This window comes from Bos mutus, chromosome 5, assembly GCF_027580195.1.
Source record: "Bos mutus isolate GX-2022 chromosome 5, NWIPB_WYAK_1.1, whole genome shotgun sequence".
Taxonomy (NCBI): domain Eukaryota; kingdom Metazoa; phylum Chordata; class Mammalia; order Artiodactyla; family Bovidae; genus Bos; species Bos mutus.
The window spans coordinates 42,100,042-42,126,759 of record NC_091621.1 but is presented as its reverse complement, the minus strand read 5'-3'; the positions used below and the strand labels follow the sequence as shown (position 1 = coordinate 42,126,759).

General features: G+C 37.7%; 1 protein-coding gene across 2 annotated transcripts in view; it reads right to left on the bottom strand.

Moving 5' to 3' along the window:
- The window catches only part of SPATS2 (spermatogenesis associated serine rich 2), a 158,079-nt gene that overhangs the window by 23,094 nt on the left and 108,267 nt on the right, over positions 1 to 26,718 (bottom strand). For both annotated transcript variants that reach the window (XM_070370715.1, XM_070370716.1), the window contains exons 3-7: positions 18,975 to 19,054; positions 10,880 to 10,988; positions 9,725 to 9,774; positions 1,953 to 2,214; positions 573 to 752 (exon numbers count right to left, since the gene is read on the bottom strand). In XM_070370715.1, the coding sequence (XP_070226816.1) occupies positions 573 to 752; positions 1,953 to 2,214; positions 9,725 to 9,774; positions 10,880 to 10,988; positions 18,975 to 19,054 (681 nt within the window). The remainder of the gene's footprint in view (positions 1 to 572; positions 753 to 1,952; positions 2,215 to 9,724; positions 9,775 to 10,879; positions 10,989 to 18,974; positions 19,055 to 26,718) is intronic.

Sequence of the window (26,718 nt, the reverse complement as noted above, 5' to 3'; positions counted from 1 at the left end):
CTAATTATTGGCTGATTATTTAAATAAGTATTATAAGTTAAAAAAAAAACCCAGCAAATCACTACCATCAATCAATGCTAAGTATTTACTTAAGAGAAAATGATCTTGTTTAAAGCTACAGTCTGATAGGTATTAGTAAAAGCATGAAGTTGAGAAGAGAAATTAAAATATTTCTTCAAAATATCATTTCAGAGATGGCAAAGCTTTTTACTGTTGAATCAACCAGGAGTTAAAAATGAAGGAAATAGCACAGACATGTTGCAGTAAAACAAATAAAACAAAGGTTAATGTTATCAAAGACAGCATGCTAGCCACAGAGTTTGACCCTCATTCACAAAAAAAGGATCACTATTGTTGTCTCAAGACTGTACAGCATTATACTACTATCAGACTCCAACTGTGTACACAAAACTGGGGAAAGGCTGGATCGTCATGGATAGTCACTGACTGGAAATGTATTACCTGCTGCCCCTTCTGAAACCTTATCTATGAGAACAAAGAGATGATTTGCCCTCTTTAGCTAAAAACACAGATTCTTTTTGCTTTCTCTCAAAGGAAGATCTTTGATTTACCCAGCTTTTTGTTGGTGGAAGAGAGGGGAACATCTTCCATGCCTAGATTTGAAAGCTGAGGTCCTACAGTAGTTCTTGAGAGAGACTTGGCAGCATTCTTATTTTGTTGAGAATTCTGAGTAGAGTGCATAGTCAAAGATCTGGACTCGAAATCAGAGACACCATTCTCCAGCATGGATCCTGTCAAATAAAGAGGCCAGTATTTTAGAGTAGAGTTCAGGGGTAAATCAAGGAGTCTTTAAGTACACACGAAGTAAAAAGGCAAAAGTGCAGCAAAAAATTGCCTCTTAAAAGGTTGTGAATAGAATCAGCTGACAAAACAGGACAAAGAGCAGAGTCAGTGAGGCTGTATCACTTGGCTTAGCCCAAGGAGGCACACCAACTGAAGAGGATTCTTTGTTAACCCATCTCCAGACAGGCTAGCTTATTCCCTGTATCTTGTTAACTTCCTTGCAGTTCTGGGCACAAGGAAGTGAAGAGTCAATATCACTACCTTCTGACAAGCTTCTGTTAAGTTATGCTGAGAAAAAGATTTCTACACTGTCCCAGAGAAAGAGAGTAGAGTTTCAAAAGCTTTAGGAAATGGAAACAGCAAAGAGTTAGGAAATAAAGGAAAGCTAGTTCAGAAAAAAATAGAAGCCACTGACTATCTTTGGTTTGTTTGAGGTGCTATATTTTTTTCTAAGTCTTTATATGTGTGTGTGTGTGCTCAAACTAATCAATAAATAAAAACATCTGAAATACACAGCGTAATTTTAAAAATGGCATTGCATGTATAAAGCCAGCAGCAATAGAGCAAGGGGAACTGGTTTAACAAACAAGTAATTAAAAAGCCTATTTTTAAAAATATATTCCCAATATCTTTCCAGTACTCATCAAAACGGTTAATGAAAAATGTACAAGCTATCTGAATTTACAACTAATACTAATCTTAATTCTTTATTAAAAAACAAATGTGAGACTATAAAAACCAACAGTCTACTTCTAATGAAAGCCATGGGATTACAGTTATGCCTATATATTCCTTATTGTGTTGAGTCTTGGAATAATAACATCAATATCAACTCATGATCATCATTTCCTTTAATAAATGTGCAGTTAAAAAACATCTAAGGTCACCTTCTGTACTCTCTAAGTATTACAGAACTATTAAATTAGAAGATTTCCACAAGGCTGATTTAGACTAAAATTAAAATATGAAACAAAGGAATACGAATTATATTTTTCTAGGCCCTTGATAATTACCAAATTGACTCTTTCACATAAGAAGTAACAAAGTTAAAAAACTAACTAGATTTAATTTATTGATTGCTTTCTCAGCCAAGGAGCCCCTGTATTTTTCAGTAGAATGGAACTTTCCAAGGACCTGTTAATACTCACCTGTTCTATCCAGCATTTCTGATGGGGCAGACTCAGGATCCTCCAGTTCTCTGGCTTCTATTGAAAGTGTCTCCATACCTTCACTGAGTGAGTCCACAGACTCAGTATCATTGATGGCACCGTTGACATGATAACCATTAACACCACCTTTCTCTGAGGAGGGCGCAGATTGTTCCTCTTGAATGGAAACCGATTTGTTGGAATCTGGGATACTGTTACTTGGTTCTGCTGCAGGTTTTGGCTTGCTTTTCTTCTTTTTGTTCTAATGGTTATTAAAGATTTGAAAAAAGGAAAAGAAAAAGAAGACCCCGACAATCCAGAGAGGTAACGCCAGCTACCCAAAGGCAACCAATGTTACCAATTTCTCATTTGCTCTTCCAGAAACTGAATACCTTTTTGTATATGTCGATCTACTGACTAAAATAACTATATAAAATACTTTAGATAAACTCAAACACATAAAAATAAAACAGCAAAGCATGACAAAACCCACTATAAGAAAAACTGAAAGATAAACTACAAAATGTGAGAAAAATATGTGTAATACATACAAAGAAATTAATAGAGAGAGCTCTTAAACAAACAAAATAATAATCCAATAGAAAAACTGGTGTAGCTATAAACATGGAATGAAGTGAAACTTCAGTTTAATAAGATAAATTAAATCTGCATTGCAGAGGATTTTGCATCAGAAATCTGTCTCCTCACCTAGACAACAATTACACTGGCAGAATCTGTCTAACTATTTTGGAACTCTGGAGTCTACTGAAGGCTTATAATTTCCAGGAGAAGACTTGGATGATAAATTGTGGTTAATTTCAGTCAATTTCAGTTCTGAGCACAGTAGCAGATACTCACCCCCCACCCCCAGTTAGGGAACAGGCAGCCGTGCACCTGTTCTTGAAGCAGCTAGCACATAGCTTGCTGGAGTCAGGGTAGGCAAAAAGAACCCTGTCCTCCAAGTAACTGGGAGCTGTGTCGTGGTCACTGACTGCTGCCTTTCACTTCAAAGGTATAGACAGAGGCACGCAGCCACTGATGCTGCACCTCCTCCCACTGTTGCAAGCCCCTCCCGCTCTGGCTGAAGTTTAATTCCTTTAGGGCAATGGCACCCCACTCCAGTACTCTCGCCTGGAGAATCCCATGGACAGAGGAGCCTGGTGGGCTGCAGTTCATGGGGTCGCTGAGAGTCGGACACGACTGAGCGACTTCACTTTCTCTTTTCACTTTCATGCATTGGAGAAGGAAATGGCAATCCACTCCAGTGTTCTTGCCTGGAGAATCCCAGGGACGGGGGAGCCTGGTGGGCTGCCGTCTATGGGGTCACACAGAGTCAGACACGATTGAAGTGACTTAGCATAGCATAGGGGAATTAAAGTGGTGGTGCCATTCTTTCCCACTTCATTTTTCTTTATTCCCTTTCTGGAGACAGACATAAAAGACAAGGACATTCAAAAACAACTGTATATACAGAAAAAAATTGAAAGTAATCATGCATGCCCAGGGAAAAGCACAGACAAGATCTGAGAAGACCTTAAGTCTACACCTTAGGCTGACCCTTGGTACAAAGACAGCTTACAATTTTAAAATATAGTAATAACAAAAAACAGCAAACCTGGAGAAAGAGGGAGAATCTGGTTTCCAGAGTTATCAAATTATTAGGTTCTAATGTCTAGCTTTCAGCAAATCACAAAGAACACAAAAAAATAAGAAAGTATGGCCAATACAAAGGAAAAGAATAAATCAATAGAAACTTTCCCTGAGAAAGACTTGTTGGGAGATACATTAAAGACTTTATTTTTTTCATCCAAAGATTAATTTTAATTAAGTAAACATGGATTCTTAATACGTTTCCATAAGTAAGATTTTTTTTTACTCAAATGCCTAGTGCATTTTTGGGCTTCCCTGGTGCTTCAGTGGTAAAGAATTCACCTGCCAACATAGGAGACATGATCTCTGGTCTGGGCAGATCTCACATACTATGGAGCAACTAAGCCTGTACACCCCAACTACTGAGCCAGTGCTCCAGAGCCTGGGAGCCACCAACTACTGAGCCCACATGCTGCAACTACTGAAGCCCATGTGCCTAGAGCCCATATTTGACAACAAGAGAAGCCACTGCAAGGAGAAGCCTGCACAATGCAGCTAGTCCCTGCTAGCTGCAGAGTACAAAAGAGCACAAAGCAGAGCAGTCCCTGCTTTCTGCAACCAGAGGAAAGCCCATGCAGCAACGAAGATTCAGTACAACCAAACCCCACCCCCCCAAAAAATGAAAACAAAAAAGCTGCCTTAAAGATGTTCAAAGAACTAAAGGAAAATGTGGGGAAGGTCAAGCAAACAAAGTATAAACAAAATGGAAATATTAATTAAGAGAAAAAGAAACTAAATCTAAAAAAGAAATAAAAAAATGAAATTTTGGAGCTAAAAAGTACAGTAACTTATTTGTTTTTTTTTTTAAATCACTGACGGGATTCAAAGGGAGATCTGAGAAGTCAGGAGAAAGAACCAGTGGGTTTGAAGATAGCACAACTGAAATTATTGAGTTTGAGGAAGAGAAAAAAGATTGAAGAAAAGTGAAGAGCCTAAGGGACCTGTGGGGCTCCATCAAGCAAACCAACATATGCGTTGTATAAACTGGAGAAGGAGAGGAGGAAAGGGAAGAAGGAATGTATAAAGAAATGATGGCTGAAAACTTCCCAAATTTGATGAAAGACATGACTATAAACATCCAAGAAGCTTAACAACCTCCAAGAGACGATGAAACACGTTGTAATCAACCTTCCAAAAGATAAAGAATCTAGAAAGCAGCAAGAGAGAAGTTACTTATCACACACAAGAGATCATCAATGAGATTAGCAGATTTCTCATCAGAAACATAGGAGGCCAGAAGGCAGTAGGCAGATATATTCGAAGTGCTAAAAGGAAAACAAAACAAAACAAAACAACCCATCAACCAAGAATCCTCTATGTAGCAAAACTGTCTTTCAAAACTGAGGGATAAATTAAGACATTCCTAGGTAAACAAAGAGGAGAGAGTTCATGACTACCAGACCTGCCCCGCCAGAAACACAGGAGGCCTGTAACATGAAGTGAAGGAACACTAGATGGTAATCTGAAGGCATACAGAGAAATAAAGAACTTGACAGAGGTAAAATACATGTGCAGTTACAAAAGCTAGTATTATTATAACACTGGTTTGTGACTGTACTTTTTGTTTTCTACATGATTTAGAAGACTAATACAATAAAACCAAAAGCTGGTTCTTCATAAAAACAAAGTTGACAAAAGTTTAGCTAGATGGACTAAGAAAAAAGTGAGAAGACTCAAATTATTAAAATAAGAAATGAAAGTGGGCACATTACTATTGATTATAAGAGAATATTATGAACAATCATATACCAACAAATTGTATAACCTAGATGAAATTGTTCAAATTCCTAGAAACACAAAACCTACCAATACTGTCATGAAGAAATAGAAAATCTAACTAGTTAGGAGACTGAATCATGAATCAAAAATCTCCTGACAAAGAAAAGCCCTGGCTTCACTAGTGAATTCTACCAAACATTTACTCTTGCCAAACTTTTCAAAAAAAAAAAAGCTGCTGAAGAGAAGGGAACAATATCTAACTCACTCTATGAGGTCAGCATTACCCTGATACTTAGACAAAGACACTAGATGAAAACTACACAGCAATATCCCTTATGAACACTGATGCAAAAATTCTCAACAGAAAGTACCAAACCAAATTTAGCAATATATGAAAATAATTATATATCATGACCAAATAGGATTTATTCCCTGAATGCAAGAATGGTTCAACTTAAGAAAACTGATCAATGTAATACACCATATTAACAGAAAGAAGGGGAAAAAAGCCACATGATCATCTTAATTGATGCAGAAAAAACATGGGACAAAATTCAAATATCCTTTCATGATAAAAACACTAAAAAAAAAAAAAAAAAAACTAGGACTAGACGGAAACTACTTCAACATAATAAAAGACATATATGAAAAACCCACAGGGAACAATGGTCAAAGAGGAGAGCTTTTCCTCAAAGATCAGGAACAAGGCAAGGATGCCCACTTTTGCCATTTCTATTCAACGCAGTACTGAAAGTTGTAGCCAGTGCAATTAAGAAAGAAAAAGAAATAAAAGGCATCCAAGCAGGAAACGAAAAAGGAAAACATGTTTGCAAAAGATATGATCTTATATATAGAAAACTTTAAAGATTACACACACACACACAGAACAATTCAGCAACGCAGCAGGGTACAGTCAACACACAAAAATCAGTTGTACTTCTGCTGCTACTAAGTCACTTCAGTCGTGTCCGACTCTGTGAGACCCCATAGATGGCAGCCCACCAGGCTCCCCTGTCCCTGGGATTCTCCAGGCAAGAACGCTGGAAAGGGTTGCCATTTCCTTCTCCAATGCATGAAAGTGAAAAGTGGAAGTGAAGTCACTCAGTCGTGTCCGACTCTTCGCAACCCCACGGATTGCAGCCCACCAGGCTCTTCCGCCCATGGGATTTTCCAGGCAAGAGTACTGGAGTGGGGTGCCATTGCCTTCTCCAGTTGTACTTCTATACCTGAACAATCTGAAAAGTAAATTATAAAATAATTCAATTTATAATAACATAACTAAATAGAAACACATTATATATTTATGAATTATAAGATTTAATATTAAAATGCCAATACTACCCAAAGTGATCTACAGATTCAATGCAATCCTGATCAAAATCCCAATGATATTTTTTGCAGAAACAGAAAAACCCATCTTAAAATTCATATGCACCTTCAAGGGACCAAAACAACCTTGATTGTCATACTAAATGAAATAAGTCAGACAGAGAAGGACAAATATTATATGATATCACTTATACGTGCAATCTAAAAAAAAAAGGACACAAATTAATTTATTTACAAAAGAAAAATAGACTCACAGACATAGAAAAGAAGTTTATGGTCACCAAAAGGGAACAGGGCTGGGAGGGGAGGGATAAATTGTATGTTTGGGACTAAAATATACACACTATTATATATGAAAAGATAATCAACAAAGACCTACTGTTGGGGACTATATCATATCTTCTAATAACCTACAATGGGCTTCCCTTGTGGCTTGGCTGGTACAATGGAAAAGAATCTAAAAAAACTTCTGTATATGTATGTGTGTGTGTGTGTAACTGAATCACTTTGCTGTACCCCTGAAATTAACACAACATTGTGACTCAACATGTCAATAAAAATTTTAAAGAAAAAAAGGAACAAAACAGGGAGACTCATACAACCTAATTTCAAAACTTACTACAAAGCTACACTAATCAAAACAGTGTAGTACTAGTGTAAAGACAGATGTATATGGGACTTGCCTGGTGGCCCAGTGGTTAAGATTCTGCCTCCACTGTGGAGAGCAAGGGTTTGATCCATGGTCAGGGAACTAAGATCCCACAAGCCATGCGAGAGTGACCAAAAAACTTATAAAAGACAAACACAGACACAATGAAATAGAATAAAGAGCCCAGAAGTAAACTCTCACATATATGGCTTAAGTGATTTTTGCCAAAACTATTCAATGGGGAAAGGACAGTCTTTTCAACAAATAATGCTGGAAAAACTGGAATCTCCACATATAAAAGAATAAAGTTGGACTTTAACCTGAAACATAGCACAAAAATTAACTCAAAATGGATCAAACCTAAATGTAAGACCTAAATCAACAAAACTTAGAAGAAAATGATGTAGGACAAAAGCTTCACGACATTGGATTTGGTAAGGATTTCTTAGAGACCACAGTAAAGAAAAACAGACAAACTGGACTTAATGAGAAAGAAGACAATCCACAGAATGTGAGAAACTATTTGCAATCATATATCCGGTAAGGGATTTTTCCTCTCCACAATTCTCATTTCTCCTTTTCTTAATTACTTTCTCCCATGTGAGCTGGCTAAGTTTTCATGTCACTGTCCTATGCATGTAATACCTATCCCCAGTAATCGTTCATGATCATATCCTATTGAACTAATCCCAACAGTTAACTAGATGTGATATGGGTATTTGGGATTGCCAAACTGAAGCCATTTTTCTTTCTCCAAATTTTAAGAAACTGATGTATCTCCAACACATACTTCCCCAGCTTTGTGTACATATTACATTACTAATAACCTATTATCCTTGTCCAGTAAATTAATAAATCAGAATATGCACAGTTACTTAGGTTTGGTGAAAGCAATGGAAAGAAGTTAAGCAAATATTCAAAGCTACAGGTATGGAGAGCTTCAGGGGAATCTGTGGTAGTATTAAGTTCTTAGAAAAAGTTCTCAAGGGTCAATGGAGCCAAGCCCGTTTCCCCCCCCCCCCCCAAGTCTGGTTTAATTAAGACTTAGCAGAAATCCTAATGAAGTGACTTAGAGTCATTAAGAAAGCATTCCAGAACTCCAGCACTAACCTAAATAGACCCGAAAGAGATTTCATAGAGATACTTGATTCAAATTCACACTTCAAGCACTTTCTAAAAGAACCAGATTTAGAGTAAAGAGCTATGGGAAGCATGATGAGGTTAGCTAGTATCCTTTGGGGAAAGCATTTTTGGTTTCAAGTGCATAAGGAGAACTGATATGTTAGATATTGTATTAAACACTTGAGGAGACATTGCCAAAAAGATCCATCTAGTCAAAACTATGGTTTTTTTCAGTAGCCATGTATGGATGTGAGAGTTAGACTATAAAGAAAGCTGAAGGGCAAAGAATTGATGCTTTTGAACTGTGGTGTTGGAAAAGACTCTTGAGAGTCCCTTGGACTGCAAGGAGATCCAACCAGTCCATCCTGAAGGAAATCAGTCCTGAATATTCATTGGAAGGACTGATGCTGAAGCTGAAACTCCAATATCTGGCCACCTGATGCGAAGAACTGACTCATTTGAAAAGACCCTGATGCTGGGAAAGATTAAAGGCGGGAGGAGAAGGGGACAACAGAGCATGAGACAGTTGGATGGCATCACTGACTTGACGGATATGAGTCTGAGTAAGCTCTGGGAGTTGGTGATGGACAGGGAAGCCTGGAGTGTTGCAGCCCATGGGGTTGCAAAGAGTTGGACACAACTGAGCGACTAAACTGAACTGAAATACTTTCAGTTGTCAGTATTATTTTCCTATTTTAGAGACAAGCAAACTAAGACTCACTAGGGGTTAAACAATATTCCCAGGAAATAAAACCAGTAAGTAGTAGAATAGGATATAAATCCAGTTTTGACTGATTCCACAGTCCAAGTGCCTTCTATTATCTTCTAATATCTCCCTGAACTAGACCATCAGACCCCTCTGCATAGCTAACAGTAGCAAAGCCTCTCTTTAGGCTTTAAGCTAAAGCTGATTAATACCAGAGATTACAACACAAGTGGTCTGACTTAAAAATCTGAACTATTTTAACTGATGTATAATATGAATGATTTGAAAACCACTGGAATGGATCACTTTCTCTAGAGGAGCTCTGCTGTCCTTGACATGACCTCGTTTCATCCCTGCCTAATATTAATACATTCTCTGAAACTGCGATGGCAGAGTAATTCTGCTTCCTGCCTGAAATCACACGGAGGAGACTGTGGTACTGTATGTACACAGCAGTGTTACAATGTCCTGGAAGAAAACTTTTCTTAGCCAGGTAAACTGAAGATGCGTATGTAAATCTTTCAATATTTCTGCAGAGCTTAATTTTTTTATAATACAAATACTGATATCACACTTTTAAATTTAATTCATTTTTACCTTTTTCTTGCCTGTTACTGTCCATTCTTTGAGTACTTCACTGGCACTACCTGTAAGAGAAACCAATCACAGATATTTTTCTCCCAGCACAAGTATGCTAAAGCAGAAATTAGTGTTCCTGAATTTTGTAACTGCTGGAAAGTCTCCCTCTCCCAATAGGAAAAGTGATGGTTCAGGTGTCTAAGCTAATGTAATGAGATAATCATATCATGCTTACCTTTTAGAATACCTGCCCATTTAGATCCCCCTTCTCCATTTAATTTCTTCAGTAAGTTCTTCCAGGAAGAGACTAATGTAGCCTGACCATTTTGAAGCTTCTTTTTATCTATGTAGCTTTGACCAAATACAAAGATGACTGGTTTTAGCCCAAGTACTGGTTTCAGCCCAAGTATGGCGTCCCCTCTCCTCCAGATTACACACAATCTGGTTACATTGTTTCACAGAGAACTGTCTGCCACCCTAAACCCAAACACTAACATTATAAACAAAAATATGATGGTAAAGAAACAACTTACAGTATTTGGACCTGTTTATTGTGTACTGGCAAATTCAGAAAAGTAGAAAGAGGGAGATCTATTTTGATATCACTGTCACTGTTCAATGAAAGAGACAACTTCAGACAGTTTTTCCCAAACAAGTTATGTGGAAAGAATTTTGTAAAATGCTCCTCAACTCTGTAAAATCAGAAGGTTTGACTAAGCATACCATTTTTGGTATGGTAGATAAGGAAACTCAAACCCATATATTTAAATCACTTGTCAGAGCCTGAAAAAGAATACTGAGTCCCTAAATCTGCCATCTGTAGCTGAGCCACCAGACCACTGCTCTATCATTGCTTCTTAAATTCTTATTCAACCCAACTCCAGTCAAGTCCCTTATACCACTGGCTACCTAATTTCTTAACTGTCATTAGAAAATGTTCTGAATAAAATGATGGAATCTTCTCTGCTTATCTCTTATTCCAGGTATCATATAGCTTATGAATGAATTACTTCTAGGGCTGAAATAAGGAGCTTTAAAAGATATCTTTAAAAATCGCACAGGGTCTGCTATATCGTCTATAAAATACCAGACTGCCGAATAAATGTTATAGAAATCTGAAGCAACTTCTAGTTGAACAAATATGAACTTATAAAAATATTGAGCTAGGGTTACCTTCCATGAATGCTTGTACTGTTTTGTCCACACAATTATCAAAGTGTTGCAAAACCAGGATAATTTCATTGTTACTCTTATTGGGAACTATTGCACGCACTGCATTTATCTGAAAAAGAAGATAAGGTCATTTAATTCTAATATGAGTAGATCAGTTGGAAACTGAGGTCTATTACAGAGAATAACAGTAAGGGTACCATTTCATCTTTAACAAGGTGTATCACATCACTTTAGTATCAGTGAGAGTACATACAACCATCTCACTGGGATGAGTAATAGGTGAATGATGCCAGCACATAAAAAATTAACTTTAAAACTTAGAAAAAGCAGAACATTTGCAGAAACAGAAGATTTGTGCCAGATCTTATTTCAGGGTGGTTAAATTCAGGGATCAGGTATTAATTTAGCATCAACATTTCCTCATTTTTAGCATATTATAGAGAAAGGAGCAAAGTTTAACAAACCACCAGAATAAAAAAACAATAATAACTTAGATTTTTGTATAGCATTTTTTAAACATTTATTTCATATCATTTAATTGTATAATAATGCTATGCTGCTGCTGCTGCTGCTGCTGCTAAGTTGCTTCAGTCATGTCCGACTCTGTGCGACCCCATAGACGGCAGCCCACTAGGCTCCTCTGTCCCTGGGATTCTCCAGGCAAGAATACTGGAGTGGGTTGCCATTTCCTTCTCCAATGCAAGAAAGTGAAAAGTGAAAGTGAAGTTGCTCAGTCATGCCCGACTCTTAGCGACCCCATGGACTGGAGCCTACCAGGCTCCTCCGTCCATGGGATTTTCCAGGCAAGAGTACTGGAGTGGGGTGCCATTGCCTTCTCTGTAATAATGCTACAGATATCATTTAAATTATTATAAATTATTTCAGGTGTATAAAACATAATGAACACTCACTATGATAGCCAGTTTAATAAAATAAAATACATGCAATTGAAGTGCCCATGAAACTTTTCATAAACCCCTTTTCCCTCCTCTCCACAGAGATTTCTACCTTGAATTTGGTGTTATTTTGATATTTGTTTTTATACTTTTATGATGTATGTCTGTATCCAAGGGTAAGACATATTATTGTTTGCATTACACGTCATATCATACATATCTATTTTTAATTTGCTTTTTCATATAACACTGTTTTTTAGATTTTTCATGTTGATAAATGCATCTCATTATTATTTATCAGTAATTTATTTTAACTGCTAAATAGCATTTCCATTGTGTGAATATAGCCAATTTAATCATTTTTCTGTTGACAGACATTTACATTCTTTCCAGTGTTTGGCTACTATGAAAAATACCATAGTAAATATTCCTACGCTTATGCTTATTTACTGAATGCTTATGACAATGCTTACCAAATTGTTAAAAAAAAGAAAACAAGTCTTCAGTGAACAGTGAGAGGATGTCTCTATTGTATATATAATCACTAGTAGAATTTCTGAACAGTTCAGTTCAGTTCAGTTGCTCAGTCATATCCAGCTCTTTGTAACCCAATGGACTGCAGCACGCCAGGCCTCCCTGTCCATCACCAACTCCTGGAGTTTACTCAAACTTAAGTCCATTGAGTCAGTGATGCCATCCAACCATCTCATCCTCTGTCGATCCCTTCTCCTCCCGCCTTCAATCTTTCCCAGAATCAGGGTCTTTTCAAATGAGACAGTTCTTCGCATCAGGTGGCCAAATATTGGAGTTTCAGCTTCAGCATCAGTCTTTCCAATGAATATTCAGGACTGATTTCCTTTAGGATGGACTGGTTGGATCTCCTTGCAGTCCAAGGGACTCTCAAGAGTCTTCTCCAACACCACAGTTCAAAAGCATCAATTCTTTGGCACTCAGTTTTCTTTACAGTCCAACGCTCACATCCAGACATGACACTGGAAAAACCACAGCCTTGACTAGATGGACCTTTGCCAGCAAAGTAACGTCTCTGCTTTTTCAGTATGCTATCTAGGTTGGTCATAGCTTTTCTTCCAAGGAGCAAGCGACTTTTAATTTCATGGCTTCAGTCACCATCTGCAGTGATTTTGGAGCCCCCCCAAAATAAAGTCTATCACTGTTTCCATTGTTTCCCCATCTATTTGCCATGAAGTGATGGGACCAGATGCCATGATCCTAGTTTTCTGAATGTTGAGTTTAAAGCCAACTTTTCAACTCTCCTCTTTCACTTTCATCAAGAGGCTCTTTAGTTCTTCCCTTTCTGCCATAAGGGTGGTGTCATCTATGTATCTGAGGTTATTGATACTTCTCCTGGAAATCTTGATTCCAGCTTGTGCTTCTTCCAGCCCAGCATTTCTCATGATGTACTCTGCATATAAGTTAAATAAGCAGGGTGACAATATACAGTCTTGACGTACTCTTTCCCCGATCTGGAACCAGTCTGTTGTTCCATGTCCAATTCTAACTGTTGCTTCCTGACCTGCACACAGCTTTCTCAAGAGGCAGGTCAGGTGGTCTGATATTCCTATCTCTTTCAGAATTTTCCAGAATTTGTTGTGATCCACACGGTCAAAGGCTTTGGCATAGTCAATAAAGCAGAAGTAGATGTTTTTCTGGAACTCTCTTGCTTTTTCGATGATCCAAAGGATGTTGGCAATTTGACCTCTGGTTCCTCTGCCTTTTCTAAATCCACCTTGAACATCTGGAAGTTCATGGTTCACGTACTGTTGAAGCCTGGCTTGGAGAATTTTGAGCATTACTTTGCTAGCGTGTGAGATGAGTGCAATTGTGTGGTACTTTGAGCATTCTTTGGCATTGCCTTTCTTTGGGATTGAAATGAAAACTGACCTTTTCCAGTCCTGTGGCCACTGCACTGCTGAGTTTTCTAAAGTTGCTGGCATATTGAGTGCAGCACTTTCACAGCATCATCTTTCAAGATTTGAAATAGCTCAACTGGAATTTCATTACTTCCACTAGCTTTGTTTGTAGTGATGCTTCCTAAGGATCACTTGATTTCGCATTTCAGGATGTCTGGCTCTAGGTGAGTGATTATACCATCGTGATTATCTGGGTCATGAAGTCTTTTTCATATAGTTCTTCAGTGTATTCTTGCCACCTCTTCTTAATATTTTCTCCTTCTGTTAGATCCATACCATTTCTGTCCTTTATTATGCCCATCTTTGCAAGAAATGTTCCCTTGGTATCATTTTCTTGAAGAGATCTCTAGTCTTTCCGATTCTATGGTTTTCCTCTATTTCTTTGCATTGATCACTGAGGAAGGCTGTCTTTTCTCTCCTTGCTTTTCTTTAGCAGTCTGCATTCAAATGGATATATCTTTCCTCTTCTCCTTTGATTTCGCTTCTCTTCTTTTCACAGCTATTTGTAAGGCCTCCTCAGACAACCATCTTGCCTTTTTGCATTTCTTTTTCTTGGAGATGGTCTTGATCACTGCCTCCTATACAATATCACGAACCTCTATCCATAATTCTTCAAGCCCTCCGTCTATCAGATCTAATCCCTTGAATCTATTTCTCACTTCTGCTGTATAATCGTAAGGGATTTGATTTAGGTCATACCTGAATGGTCTAGTGGTTTTCCCTATTTTCTTCAATTTAAGTCTGAATTTGGCAATAAGGAGTTCATGAACTGAGCCACAGTCAGCTCCCGGACTTGTTTTTGCTGACTTTATAGAGCTTCTTCATCTTTGGCTGCTAAGAATATAATCAATCTGATTTCAGTACTGACCATCTGGTGACGTCCATGTGTAGAGTCTTCTCTTGTGTTGTTGGAAAAGGGTGTTTGCTATGACCAGTACATTCTCTTGGCAAAACTGTGAACAGTAGTGAATCTAAAAATTCATTAGAAATGCCAAATTTCCCTTCAAAACGAGCATGCCAACTTTGTCAGTTATTCCTAAGGTATTTTGTATCTTTTGAGGTTAAAAATATACACTTTACAATAACTGCATATTCTCTTTTCATTTTTGTATGTCAATTTATATTCAACTATTTTGATGACTTCATTATTCCTAATAATTTGTTGCTTTCTTGGTTATTCTATGTAGGCAATTCTATTATCTATAATAACAGCAGTTTTTTTCTCCCTTCCTTTTTATTCTTTATAATCTTCATTTCTTGTCTTGCTGGACAATGTGAAATTGGTTATTTCTTCAAGAAGACCCATTTTTTTTTTTTTTGGTAGGGAGTGGTAGTTAGAAACCAAGATCTAAGAGCTAGGTGTGTTTATTGCTATTAGGTTGGTGTATGCTTACTCCTTGGAAGAAAAGTTATGACCAACCTAGATAGCATATTGAAAAGCAGAGACATTACTTTGCTGACAAAGGTCCATCTAGTCAAGGCTATGGTTTTTCCAGTGGTCATGTATGGATGTGAGAGTTGGACTGTGAAGAAGGCTGAGCGCTGAAGAATTGATGCTTTTGAACCGTGGTGTTGGAGAAGACTCTTGAGAGTCCCTTGGACTGCAAGGAGATCCAACCAGTCCATTCTGAAGGAGATCAGCCCTGGGATTTCTTTGGAAGGAATGATGCTAAAGTTGAAACTCCAGTACTTTGGCCACCTCATGCGAAGAGTTGACTCATTGGAAAAGATTCTGATGCTGGGAGGGATTGGGGGCAGGAGGAGAAGGGGATGACAGACGATGAGATGGCTGGATGGCATCACTGACTCGATGGACGTGAGTCTGAGTGAACTCTGCAGGAGTTGGTGATGGACAGGGAGGCCTGGCATGCTGAGATTCATGGGGTCGCAAAGAGTCGGACATGACTGAGCGACTGAACTGAACTGAAAAGTAATTGTGGTCTTGCACTGCTGAGCTTTGCCGTTTGATATTGGAATACGTTCTCAAATAAATGTGGTTATGTTATATATCATTTTAATGCACATTTCTCACTTTTTTTTTTTTTTTGCTAATGACATTACTTGCTGTTTATTCTATATTTATTTTAGACTAGGGAAATTATGTTAGACAAAAAGCAAATTCAAGCAATTTTCTTATTTGAGTTCAAAATGGGTCATAAAGCAGTGGAAACAATTTGAACATCATCAATGCATTAGCCCAGAAACTGCTAACGAACGTACAGTGCAGTGGTGCTTCAAGAAGTTTTGTAAAGGAGAGGAGAGCCTTGAAGATGAGGAGCACAGTGGCCAGCAACTACAAATTGACAAGGACCAAATGAGAGGATCGTCAAAGCCGATTCTCTTTCAACTACACGAGAAGTTGCTGAAGAACTCAATACCAACCATTCTATCGTCATTTTGCATTAGAAGCAAACTGGAAAGGTGAAGAAGCTCAGTAAGTGGGTACCTCATGAACTGATAGCAAATCAAAAAAACCATTGAGTTGAAGTGTCATCCTCTTTTATTGTGTAACAACAAACCATTTCTCGAATGGATCGTGATGTGCGACAGAAAGTGGATTTTATACAACTCCCGGCGATGATCAGCTCAGTGGCTGGATAGTGAAGAAACTCCAAAGCACTTCTCAAAGTCAAAGAAAGTGAAAGTGAAAGTGTTAGTCACTCAGTTATGCCCAACTCTTTGCGACCCCATGGACTGTAGACTGCCAGGCTCCTCTGTCCATGGGATTCTCCAGGCAAGAATATTGGAGTGGGTTGCCATTTCCTCCTCCAGGGGATCTTCCGAACCCCGGGATCGAACCTGCATCTCTTACGTTTTCTCTTGTATTGACAGGCAAGGTCTTTATCACTAGCATCACCTAGGAACCCCCAAGAAGGTCCAAAGCGCTTTGGACCAAACTTGCACCAAATCCAAACTTGCACCAAAAAAAGGTCATAGTCACTGTTTGGTGATCTGCTGCTCATCTAATTCACTACAGCTTTCGGAATCCTGGTGAAATCATTTCATATAAGAAGTATGCTCAGCAAATCAATGAGATGCACTGAAAACTGCAATGCCTGCAGCCTGCATTGGTCAACATAAAGGGCCCAATTCTTCTCCATGACAACACCCGAATGCACCTCGCACAACCGACATTTGCTTCAAAAGTTAAATGAATTGGGCTATGGAGTTTTGCCTCATCCGCCATATTCACTTGACCTCTTGCCAAACAACTACCACTTTTTCAAGCATCTTGACAACTTTTTGCAGAGAAAATGCTTCCATAACAAGCAAGAGGCAGAAAACCCTTTCCAACAGTTCATCGACTCCTGAATCATGGATTTTTACATTATAAAAATAAACAAGCTTACTTCTTGTTGGCAAAAATGTGTTGATTGTAATGGTTCCTATTTTGACTAAAGATGCATTTGAGCCTAGTTGTAATGATTTAAAATTCATGGTCTGAAACCACAATTACATTTGCACCAACCTAATACTAGGATGTGATTATTTCTAGGTCCTTTCAGTGGACAGAACTAGGAAATTTTGGTTTTTACAACATAAGTTTATACTGACACCATCAGTTTAAATATACTATTAAAAGACTTTTTTTTTTTTTTTTTGCCACACCATGCAGCATGTAGGACTGAACCTATGCCTTCTGTAGTGGAAGCACGGAGTCCTAACCAGTGGACCTAGAGAATTCCCAAAAGACTTTTTATAAAATGGTTTTTAAACATGTATTTATCTTCTCTAAACTGAAAGTTTTTTAGCTCTTAAAAACATTAACATATTTCTTGATTTGCTTTATTCTATAATATTCATAAAATAATTATAGAATATAATATTACTAAAATGAAAAAAGTTGAATTCATTTTCACTACATTCCTCTGAACATTTCCAGTAAGAATATTAATACTGTGTTCAAAGTCAGTGGGAAGATTTGTTCTAGTTTACCTTTCCCTGAAGATGAAACATTTTCAGGATCTCAACCTTATATAAGATCTCAGTTCCAATTTTTAACCCAGGACAAGCTTTGTGCTAAATGTGGGGCCTGTGTGGTAAAAACACATTTGTTACTGAGACTGGCAAAACATATCAGAGTTAGCTAGCTCAGGCTTACCACTCAGCTTTTTAGTTTCTCCTGTATTTTTGGCCCTAGGGATTTCCCTTCTTGTGTTCAGCTATGCTTTTTTTCTTTTTTGGCCACACCATGTAACCTACAGGATTCTTAGTTCCCAGATCATGAGTTAAATCTGGGCCCTTGGCAATGAAAATGGAGTCCTAACCACTGGACCACCAGGGAATTCCTTGGCTATGCACTGGAAATGATGTATATCATTTTCATTCTGTATTTTTAAGCATTTTACATTAGAAATATTTTCAGGATATCTAGTCTGCCATATTGCTTGAAAAGGAAGCCCTTTTACAGATGAAGAGAAGCAAAGTATCTTGTTCAAGTTATTAGCAGAATCTGTATTAGGACCTAAGTGTTTTTTAGTATACTTGCTTTCATGTCATTCTATACATTTTTGTTTCAGGCTTAATTGAACAATGATAAAGTATAAAACTATACAAGTGGGACGGTATATAATCTATAATTCAAAGAGCGTGAATTTATAATATACATTTTTGAGATGAGCAAAAAATTACCATGATCACTAGAAAATGGGCTTTAGGCAAAACTTACAGATTTAATGATAAAGGTAAAATTCTCATAACTGAAAATGCAACATTGTTTATATTATTGAACCAATATGTATCTATGACTCCAGAATCAATGATTTACTTTTTAAATGAGATGAAGAACACATGTAAAGCTTTTGTTCTATGTTTTTTCTCAATATAGCTCATTAAGGGTTATATTATTAAAGACAACCGGGTTCCCTTCCAAAGATACCTTACTTAGAAAACTCTTCTTGCTCTAAAGTCTCCTGGTCTTAAAAATCCTCTTCAAGTGAATGGGACGATCCTACTCAAGACTATTCCTTAAAGAATGTTAGCAAATTAGATATACACTTAGCCATATACATACTGTTGTATTAATTAAGATGTCCAAGAGAATTTAGAATAAATATATGTATATGGATACATGTAAAGAAAATTGTTCATACTTACAGGCTCTGATTCCTCAAAACCTTCATGGTAGTTACTCCCTGATATACAGTGGCATTCATACAGTTTTGTTCTTAATTTTCACTTTCTTAATGAGTTTGTAGCCAATGATTTTATTAGTACCTAAATTTTAACAAGACATTCAAGTTTCCTATCCACAGTAACTAGACATACCTTTTCTTTCATGTTTTCAAAAGCTCCTCCTTGGGCCAGTACAGTATTGGACTGCAAATCAAAAATGAATCCTGATGAATCTGAAAGAATGAGAAGGAAAAAATATATTCAGGATCCAAAACTAACATAACAGCCTGCAAAATTTAAGGGCCAATACTAGCTGCTTTTCTCTCATAAACAGCTAATAACTAAATAGAACTTAGTTGTTATTTTGCAAATTCTATTATATAACTGATAACTACCTTTGCATTCAAATTGTGAAATTAAATTGGATTTTAGTAGAAATTATCACAGCTTAAGAAAAATATTGAAATCAATTATATTAGACTGTACAGTAATCCTTGATATCTTTAACTATCCTAATATAAAAGGCCCTCTAAAAATACTGTAAGTAAATACCTCAAGGTAAAATTTAACACTAACAAATCTGAATATGTGAGAATGAGAGCTTCTATAACATTAATAATAACAACACATAAAAGTACTTTCCATCTTTTAGACTGCAACACACACACATCACATTCTTAGGACTATGAATTTCATAAATATATTTGCTTGTGTTCCCAATATATGATAAAGCAATGTACCAGTGTTTATATTAATAGCATAAATGGGAAAACTCAGTTCAATGTAAGAAATTATAGAAAAGAGTTTGTACTTAAAAAGAAAAGGCTATCTGTGAATTTAATCAGTTTCTTTACCCATGACTATGTGATCAACAAATTACCTCAGCTTTTACACTTGATAACTTTGTTTTACTCTAATGAGATGTGATCCTAGGAAATAGCTAGAGTGCTTCTCAAATTCTGATGTGTATACTTGTCATTGGGGGAATCTCAAGTTAAATAGCAGGTTCTGATTCAAGTGTCTGATGTGTGGCCTGAGATTTTTACTCTCAAATGGTATCAACATTGCAGATCCAAGCTACCATAGTTGAGAGTACTTTGGGGGTTCAAATTTCAACAAAGCAAGAAAAAGGGGAAAATTTGAGAAGAGGGGTTGCTATAGTCTGAATATTTGTATTTTCACCTCCAAATTCAACGCTGAAATCCTAAAGTGATGGTATTAGTAGGTGAGGCCTTCAAGAGCAGAGTTCTCATGAATGGGATCAGTGCTCTTATTAAAAAGATTCCATAGAGACCTCTGCCACCACGTGAGGACACAACGAGAAGTCTGCAACCCAGAAGGCCCTAGCTAGACCATGTTGGCACTCTGATCTCAGATTTCCAGCCTCTAGAACTGTAACAAGTAAATTTCTATTGTTTATAAGCTACTCAGTCTGTGGTATTTTGTTAGAGCAGTCTGAACAGAGTAAGATGGGAGTAGAAACGAGTCGCCAGTCCAGGTTCGATGCATGATACTGGATGCTTGGCGCTGGTGCACTGGGAGGACCCAGAGGGAGGGTATGGGGAGGGAGGAGGGAGGAGGGTTCAGGATGGGGAACACAGGTATACCTGTGGTGGATTCATTTCGATATTTGGCAAAACTAATACAATATTGTAAAGTTTAAAAATAAAATAAAATTTAAAAAAAAAATACAGTAATATTTTAGTACACTTTCCAAATTCTTTTAGTATTATTACAGATGTGTTTTAATTAAAGCCTCTTTTATAGCTCAATCTTTATCCTGTGTTTTATATAATACCTCCTAGTGCTACAGAAGATTGATAATTTATACGTTAGAATGATAATAGTATTTTGTTTCTAAAAGTAGAAAAGAGGATATGAATAGAGCCTGTGTCATTCCAAGAGAAAGTACACTTGCCAATTACCATTGAATTGTGAATTAACTTTTAACCTCTGTAATACTGGCAGTTTCATCATTGTTACCCCAAGGAAAAATCAGATTACATTTACACAAACTCAATACTTAAAGCCTGAATTTTCTAGATAATGACCTAATACTGTTAACACTGAATTATCTTTATTAACTGCAAAGAAACATAGTATACACAGATGAAAATTTTACACAGCCAAAATACTATTGCTCAACCTTTTCAGAATTGCTTTAGGTTATCCAGATGATATAACTTGACTGCTGTTAAGTACAACTGACCTTGAACACTGCCCAGGTCTACTTATACACAGATATTTTTCAATGGTAAGTATTACAGCATACACAACCTGCAGTTGGTTGAATCCAGGGATGCAGAACTGTGGACACTGAGGCCCAACTGGAAGTATCTCCCACTGCACTCAGGGGTCAGCACCTTTCAGTTCAGTTCAGTTCAGTCGCGCAGTCGTGTCCAACTCTTTGCGACCCCATGAATGGCAGCACGCCAGGCCTCCCTGTCCATCACCAACTCCCGCGCAGTTCACTCAGACTCACGTCCATCGAGTCAGTGATGCCATCCAGCCATCTCATCGTCTGTCGTCCCCTTCTCCTCCTGCCCCCAATCCCTCCCAGCATCAGAATCTTTTCCAGTGAGTCAACTCTTCACATGAGGTGGCCAAAGTACTGGAGTTTCAGCTTTAGCATCATTCCTTCCACAGAAATCCCAGGGCTGATCTCCTTCAGAATGGACTGGTTGGATCTCCTTGCAGTCCAAGGGACTCTCAAGAGTCTTCTCCAACACCACGGTTCAAAAGCATCAATTCTTCAGCGCTCAGCCTTCTTCACAGTCCAACTCTCACATCCATACATGACCACTGGAAAAACCATAGCCTTGACTAGATGGACCTTTGTTGGCAAAGTAATGTCTCTGCTTTTCAATATGCTATCTAGGTTGGTCATAACTTTTCTTCCAAGGAGTAAGCGTCTTTTAATTTCATGGCTGCAGTCAGCACCTTTAACCCCCATATTATCCAAGGGTCAACTGTACTCTCTCTCAAAGACACATTAATGAGCACTAAGATGATACAAAGAACATCAGTAATCTTAGCAAAGAATCCAACCACCAATCTCTTTTAAGGAAAGGTGCTTAAACGCTCAGTTGTGTTTGACTCTTTGAGACCCTATGGACTGTAGGCCACCAGGATCCTCTGTCCATGGGATTTCCCAGGCAAGAATACTGGAGTCGGGTGCCATTTCCTTCTCCAGGGGATCTTCCTGACCCAGGGATCAAACCCATATCTCTTACATCTCCTGCATTGGCAGCAGATTCTTAAGAGGGGATACTTAATTTTATTATTTTTTCTTTTTATTTTAATTGGAGGCTAATTACAATATTGTAGTGGTTTTTGCCATACACTGACATGAATCAGCCATGGGTGTACATGTATTCCCCATCCTGAACCCCCCTCCCACCTCCCTCCCCATCCCATCCCATGAGGGGATACTTAAAACAGCATTTTGGGACCTATATTTAAATAAGCTATTGGTATCACTAACTTCTTATACATCATCTAACACCTTTTATTTTTTTCCGTTTAACAACATGCTAGATGAAATGAAGCGCAATGAAAACAAAGGGTAGTTCTGCAAACACTTTCAGCGATCACCTCCCCAAATTAGCCTAAGTATTATTAGAGTTTATCTGGCATACCAGTTGGGATAATGATTAAAAATACATACAGAAGCTATTTCAGTCAGGATCTCAGCAGGAAACAAACAGCACATTGAGACTGGGAAATGTGAAGAGAGTTTAATGAAGGGACTATTTTTGAAGGTGCTGGTAGGGAGTAGGGAAACCACAAGAGAGAGCACAGTACTCCCTGGCTAAGAATAGCCATGTATATTGCTACTGGAGGTTTTAAAGACGGTAAGGAGGGAGCAGCAATTACTGGAATCCAGAGACAGAGGCCTCTTTCATCTTTGTTTCATCTGGTGTGGAGATGGCCATAGGATAACAGTCCTTTAATCAGAGGACACAGTAAGCCCACAGTGACCCTTCAGGGAAAGACTAGGGGAACAGATACTCCTATCTCACTCTCCTCCCTGCCTCTGGTCTCCTGCCTTATGCTGCCCAACAGCCAAACTCAACCAGAAGCCCAAGGCAAGAAACCTGTAGTCTGACTTGCAGTCTGGACAGGTCGGCCTCCCGGGGTACAAATGCCCATTTTGTATTTATATTCTAAATCATGAGTTTGCCAAAATGGGAAAGCAATAATTTAACATCTTGTCTATTCACCAGCTAATACTGTCTTTTTACTTACACTAACAAACTCAAGTAGATTAAAAAAACCCTGCTTCAATGAACTGGAGCTTAAGTGCCTCTCAATATTATAGGGAAAATAAACTTTAATTCCCACCAACAATATTTAGTGATTTAACAGTTCTCCTATTTTTTTCATGCAAATAAAGCCTAAGATTTACTTAATTCCACTGTTAGTAAATGAGGTAAGATCTCATTCTTTTGCACCTACCCTATGATAGAAGATTATAAATTTTCAAAGAAAAAAACTGAAGTTAAATATTATACTCAGGCAAGATTCATAAAGGATATGAGGAACCCTTGAGATTCTCATCTATTTCATTCTATCAGGAACCATCTCACAAGTTCCTTGGAATTATTTCAAATATCACACATTTAGGAACATTTTGTGGGCTTCCCTGATGGCTCAGATGGTCAAGAATCTGCCTGCAACGCAGAAGACCTGGGTTTAATCCTTGGGATGGGAAGATGCCCTGGAGGAGGAATAGCTCCCATTCTAGTATTGTTGCCTGCAGAATTCCATGGACAGAGGAGCCTGACCAGCTAGAATTCAGGAGTCGCAAAGAGTCAGACTCGACTGAGTGACCAACACTAGTTTTAGTGGGTAAAGTATGCTATTTACGGTATCACTGACATATTTGCAAACATTAGAAAACATATTGTTTTCACTGGCTTCAAAAATCAGGCAAAAGTTGTTGCAATGAGGACAACATAGAAATACCTGAGTCTGACTATCACATGTATCAAATCAGACTTGAAAAGGTTTTCTTTTTTTTAACTGAGGTATAATTGACACACACATATAACACATTATATTATGTAGTTTCAGGTATGTAGCATGATTTGATATTTGTATATACTGTGAATTGATCACAAAAAGTCTAGTTAATATCCATCAACATACACAGTTAAGGGAAACTTTTTTCTTGTGATAAGAACTTTAAGATATACTCTCTTAGCAATACAGTATTATTACCTAGAGTCACTGAGCTATACATTATGTTCCTAGGACTTATTTATTTTATAATTGGAAGTTTGTACCTTTTGATCCCCTTTACCCATTTGGCCCTCCTCCCACCCAACATCTTTGGTAACTATCAATCTGTTCTCTGTATCTACGAGCTCTTTTCCTCTGTAAGTTTTAGATCCCACATATAAGTGAGATGATACGGTTTGTCATTCTCTGACTCATTTTACTCAGTATAATGTTCTCAAGGTCCATCTACAGTGCCACAAATGGCAAGATCTTCTTTTTATGGCCGAATAATATTCCATTGTATAAATGCACACCACATTCTTTATCCATTCTTCCATCATATGAAGACACTCAGGTTGTTTCTATATCTTGGCTATTGTAAATCATGCTGCAATGAACATGGGGGTGCATGTGTCTTTTCAAGTAAATGTTTTTGCTTTCTTTGGATACATAACCAGAAGCCAAACTGATGAATAGTTCTATATTTCCTGGCCAACACTTGTTATTTCTTGTCTTTTTAATAGTAACTATTCTTACAGGTGTGAGGTAGTATCACATTATGGTTTGGGCTGCATTTTCCTGATTAGTGATGTTAAGCACCTTTTTATGTGTCTGTTGGACATCTATGTCTTCCTTATAACTGAACACATATCTCAACAAACTTTGAAACACAGTCTAATTGTTTTTAATTAATAATTTAACCTGAAGAACATACTGTATTTTCATAATTAATTTGGTTAAAAGTTCTGATTATATTTGCAACTCTGAGGATGGCAGGAAGAAAGGCAGGCAAGCAGGAAGGGACAGAGGGAAGTGGGAGGGAGGAAAGGAAGAGAGAAAACAAGTATTGGTGAGGATGTGGAGAAATTGGAACAGTCATACATTGCTGGTGGGAATGTAAAATGATGCAACTGCTATGGAAAGCTATATGGTGGCTCCTTAAATAACTGAAGATATAATTATCATGATACAATTCCATGCCACTCTAATGGCAGAAAGTGAAGAGGAACTAAAGAGCCTCCTGATGAGAGTGAAAGAGGAGAGTAAAAAAGCTGGCTTAAAACTCAACATTCAAAAAACTAAGATCATGGCATACAGTCCCATCACTTCATTGCAAACAGATGGAGAAAAAGTGAAAACTGTGACTGATTTTATTTTCTTGGACTCCAAAATCACTGCAGACAATGACTGCAGATACAAAATTAAAAGACACTTGCTCCTTGGAAGTAAAGCTAGGACAAATCTAGACAGTGTATTAAAAAGCAGAGGCATCACTTTGCCAAGAAAGGTCTGTATAGTCAACACTACAGTTTTTCTAGCAGTCATTTACAGATTTGAGAATTGGACCATAAAGAAGGCTGAGCACCAAAGAATTGATGCTTTCAAACTGTGGTGTTGGAGAAGACTCTTGAGAGTCCCATGGACTGCAGGAGATCAAATCAGTCAATCCTAAAGGAAATCAACCCTGAATATTCATTGGAAGGACTGATGCTGAAGCTAAAGCTCCAATACTCTGGCCACCTGATGTGAAAAGCCAACTCACTGGAAAAGATCCTGATGCTGGGAAAGACTGAGGGCAGGAGGAGAAGGGGTGGCAGATGATGAGATGTTAGACAGCATAACCATGAATCTGAACAAACTCTGGGAGACAGTGAAGAACAGAGGAGCCTGATGTGCTGCAGTTCATGGGGTCTGACACGACTTAAGAGGCTGAACAACAACAACAAATGCACATACTAGACCCCCACCATAACAAATGAGGAGGGGCTTATTAAAAGCTTTACTACTTGGTGTTCTACCTAAAAATATTTAGCAGAATTAATATTATGAAGACACAGTAAGGCTCCCTGAAAGTACTAAGTGAATTCAATCTGATTATCAATGAGAAGATTGTTTCTTTCATGGAAAAACTTGTCCCCCCAAATTCCTGGTGCTTACAGTAGACAGAATCATAGAAGGAGCTTCCCAGGCATGGAGTAAGTCTAAGGATTCTCACAGGGGTTACTGAATGTGTGTCTTTGAATTTAACAACTAAAAACCTATTGTTTTAGATTATTTATGTATTTTTTCACTGACACGATGGTAAATTACTGTATTATCCGATCTGACAAGCAAAGAGAAAGATGGAAATATGATCTCTTCCAAAATACCTTCTCTTAACTTTACAATGATGAGAAAAATCAGTTATGGTACTATTCTGTACCCAAAGTCTGCAGTAAGAAACCTACTGCAGAATGACAGACTGAGTTCAAGTTTTATGCTATCCATTAGTGCTGTAATTCATCAAATATACTAGTTCTCAAGTTGCATTATTTCAACAAAAAGGTGGTATATCATGTTTCTTCCAAGGATCTCAGATTTTTGTTATTACTCCCTGATATTCCTCATACATACATGAAACAAGCTGGATAACAAAATTATTCACATTTCACCATATGGCCAAAGACAGACCATACATTTAAGAGCCAATTAAATGCAGATAAGACCAAGGGTGAAGAACCCTAGACAACCTAAGAAGTGTGATAATCACTTGTCATATTTTCTCAAACTGTATCAACTCCCTCTTAAAAATTAAAAAGCAAACTCAAAAGCAGAGGCAACGTACCAGAAGTGTTATCTCATGAACAATTAAAGAATCTGAAGTTCTCCTTAGTATTCAACCACCTAAAAGAAA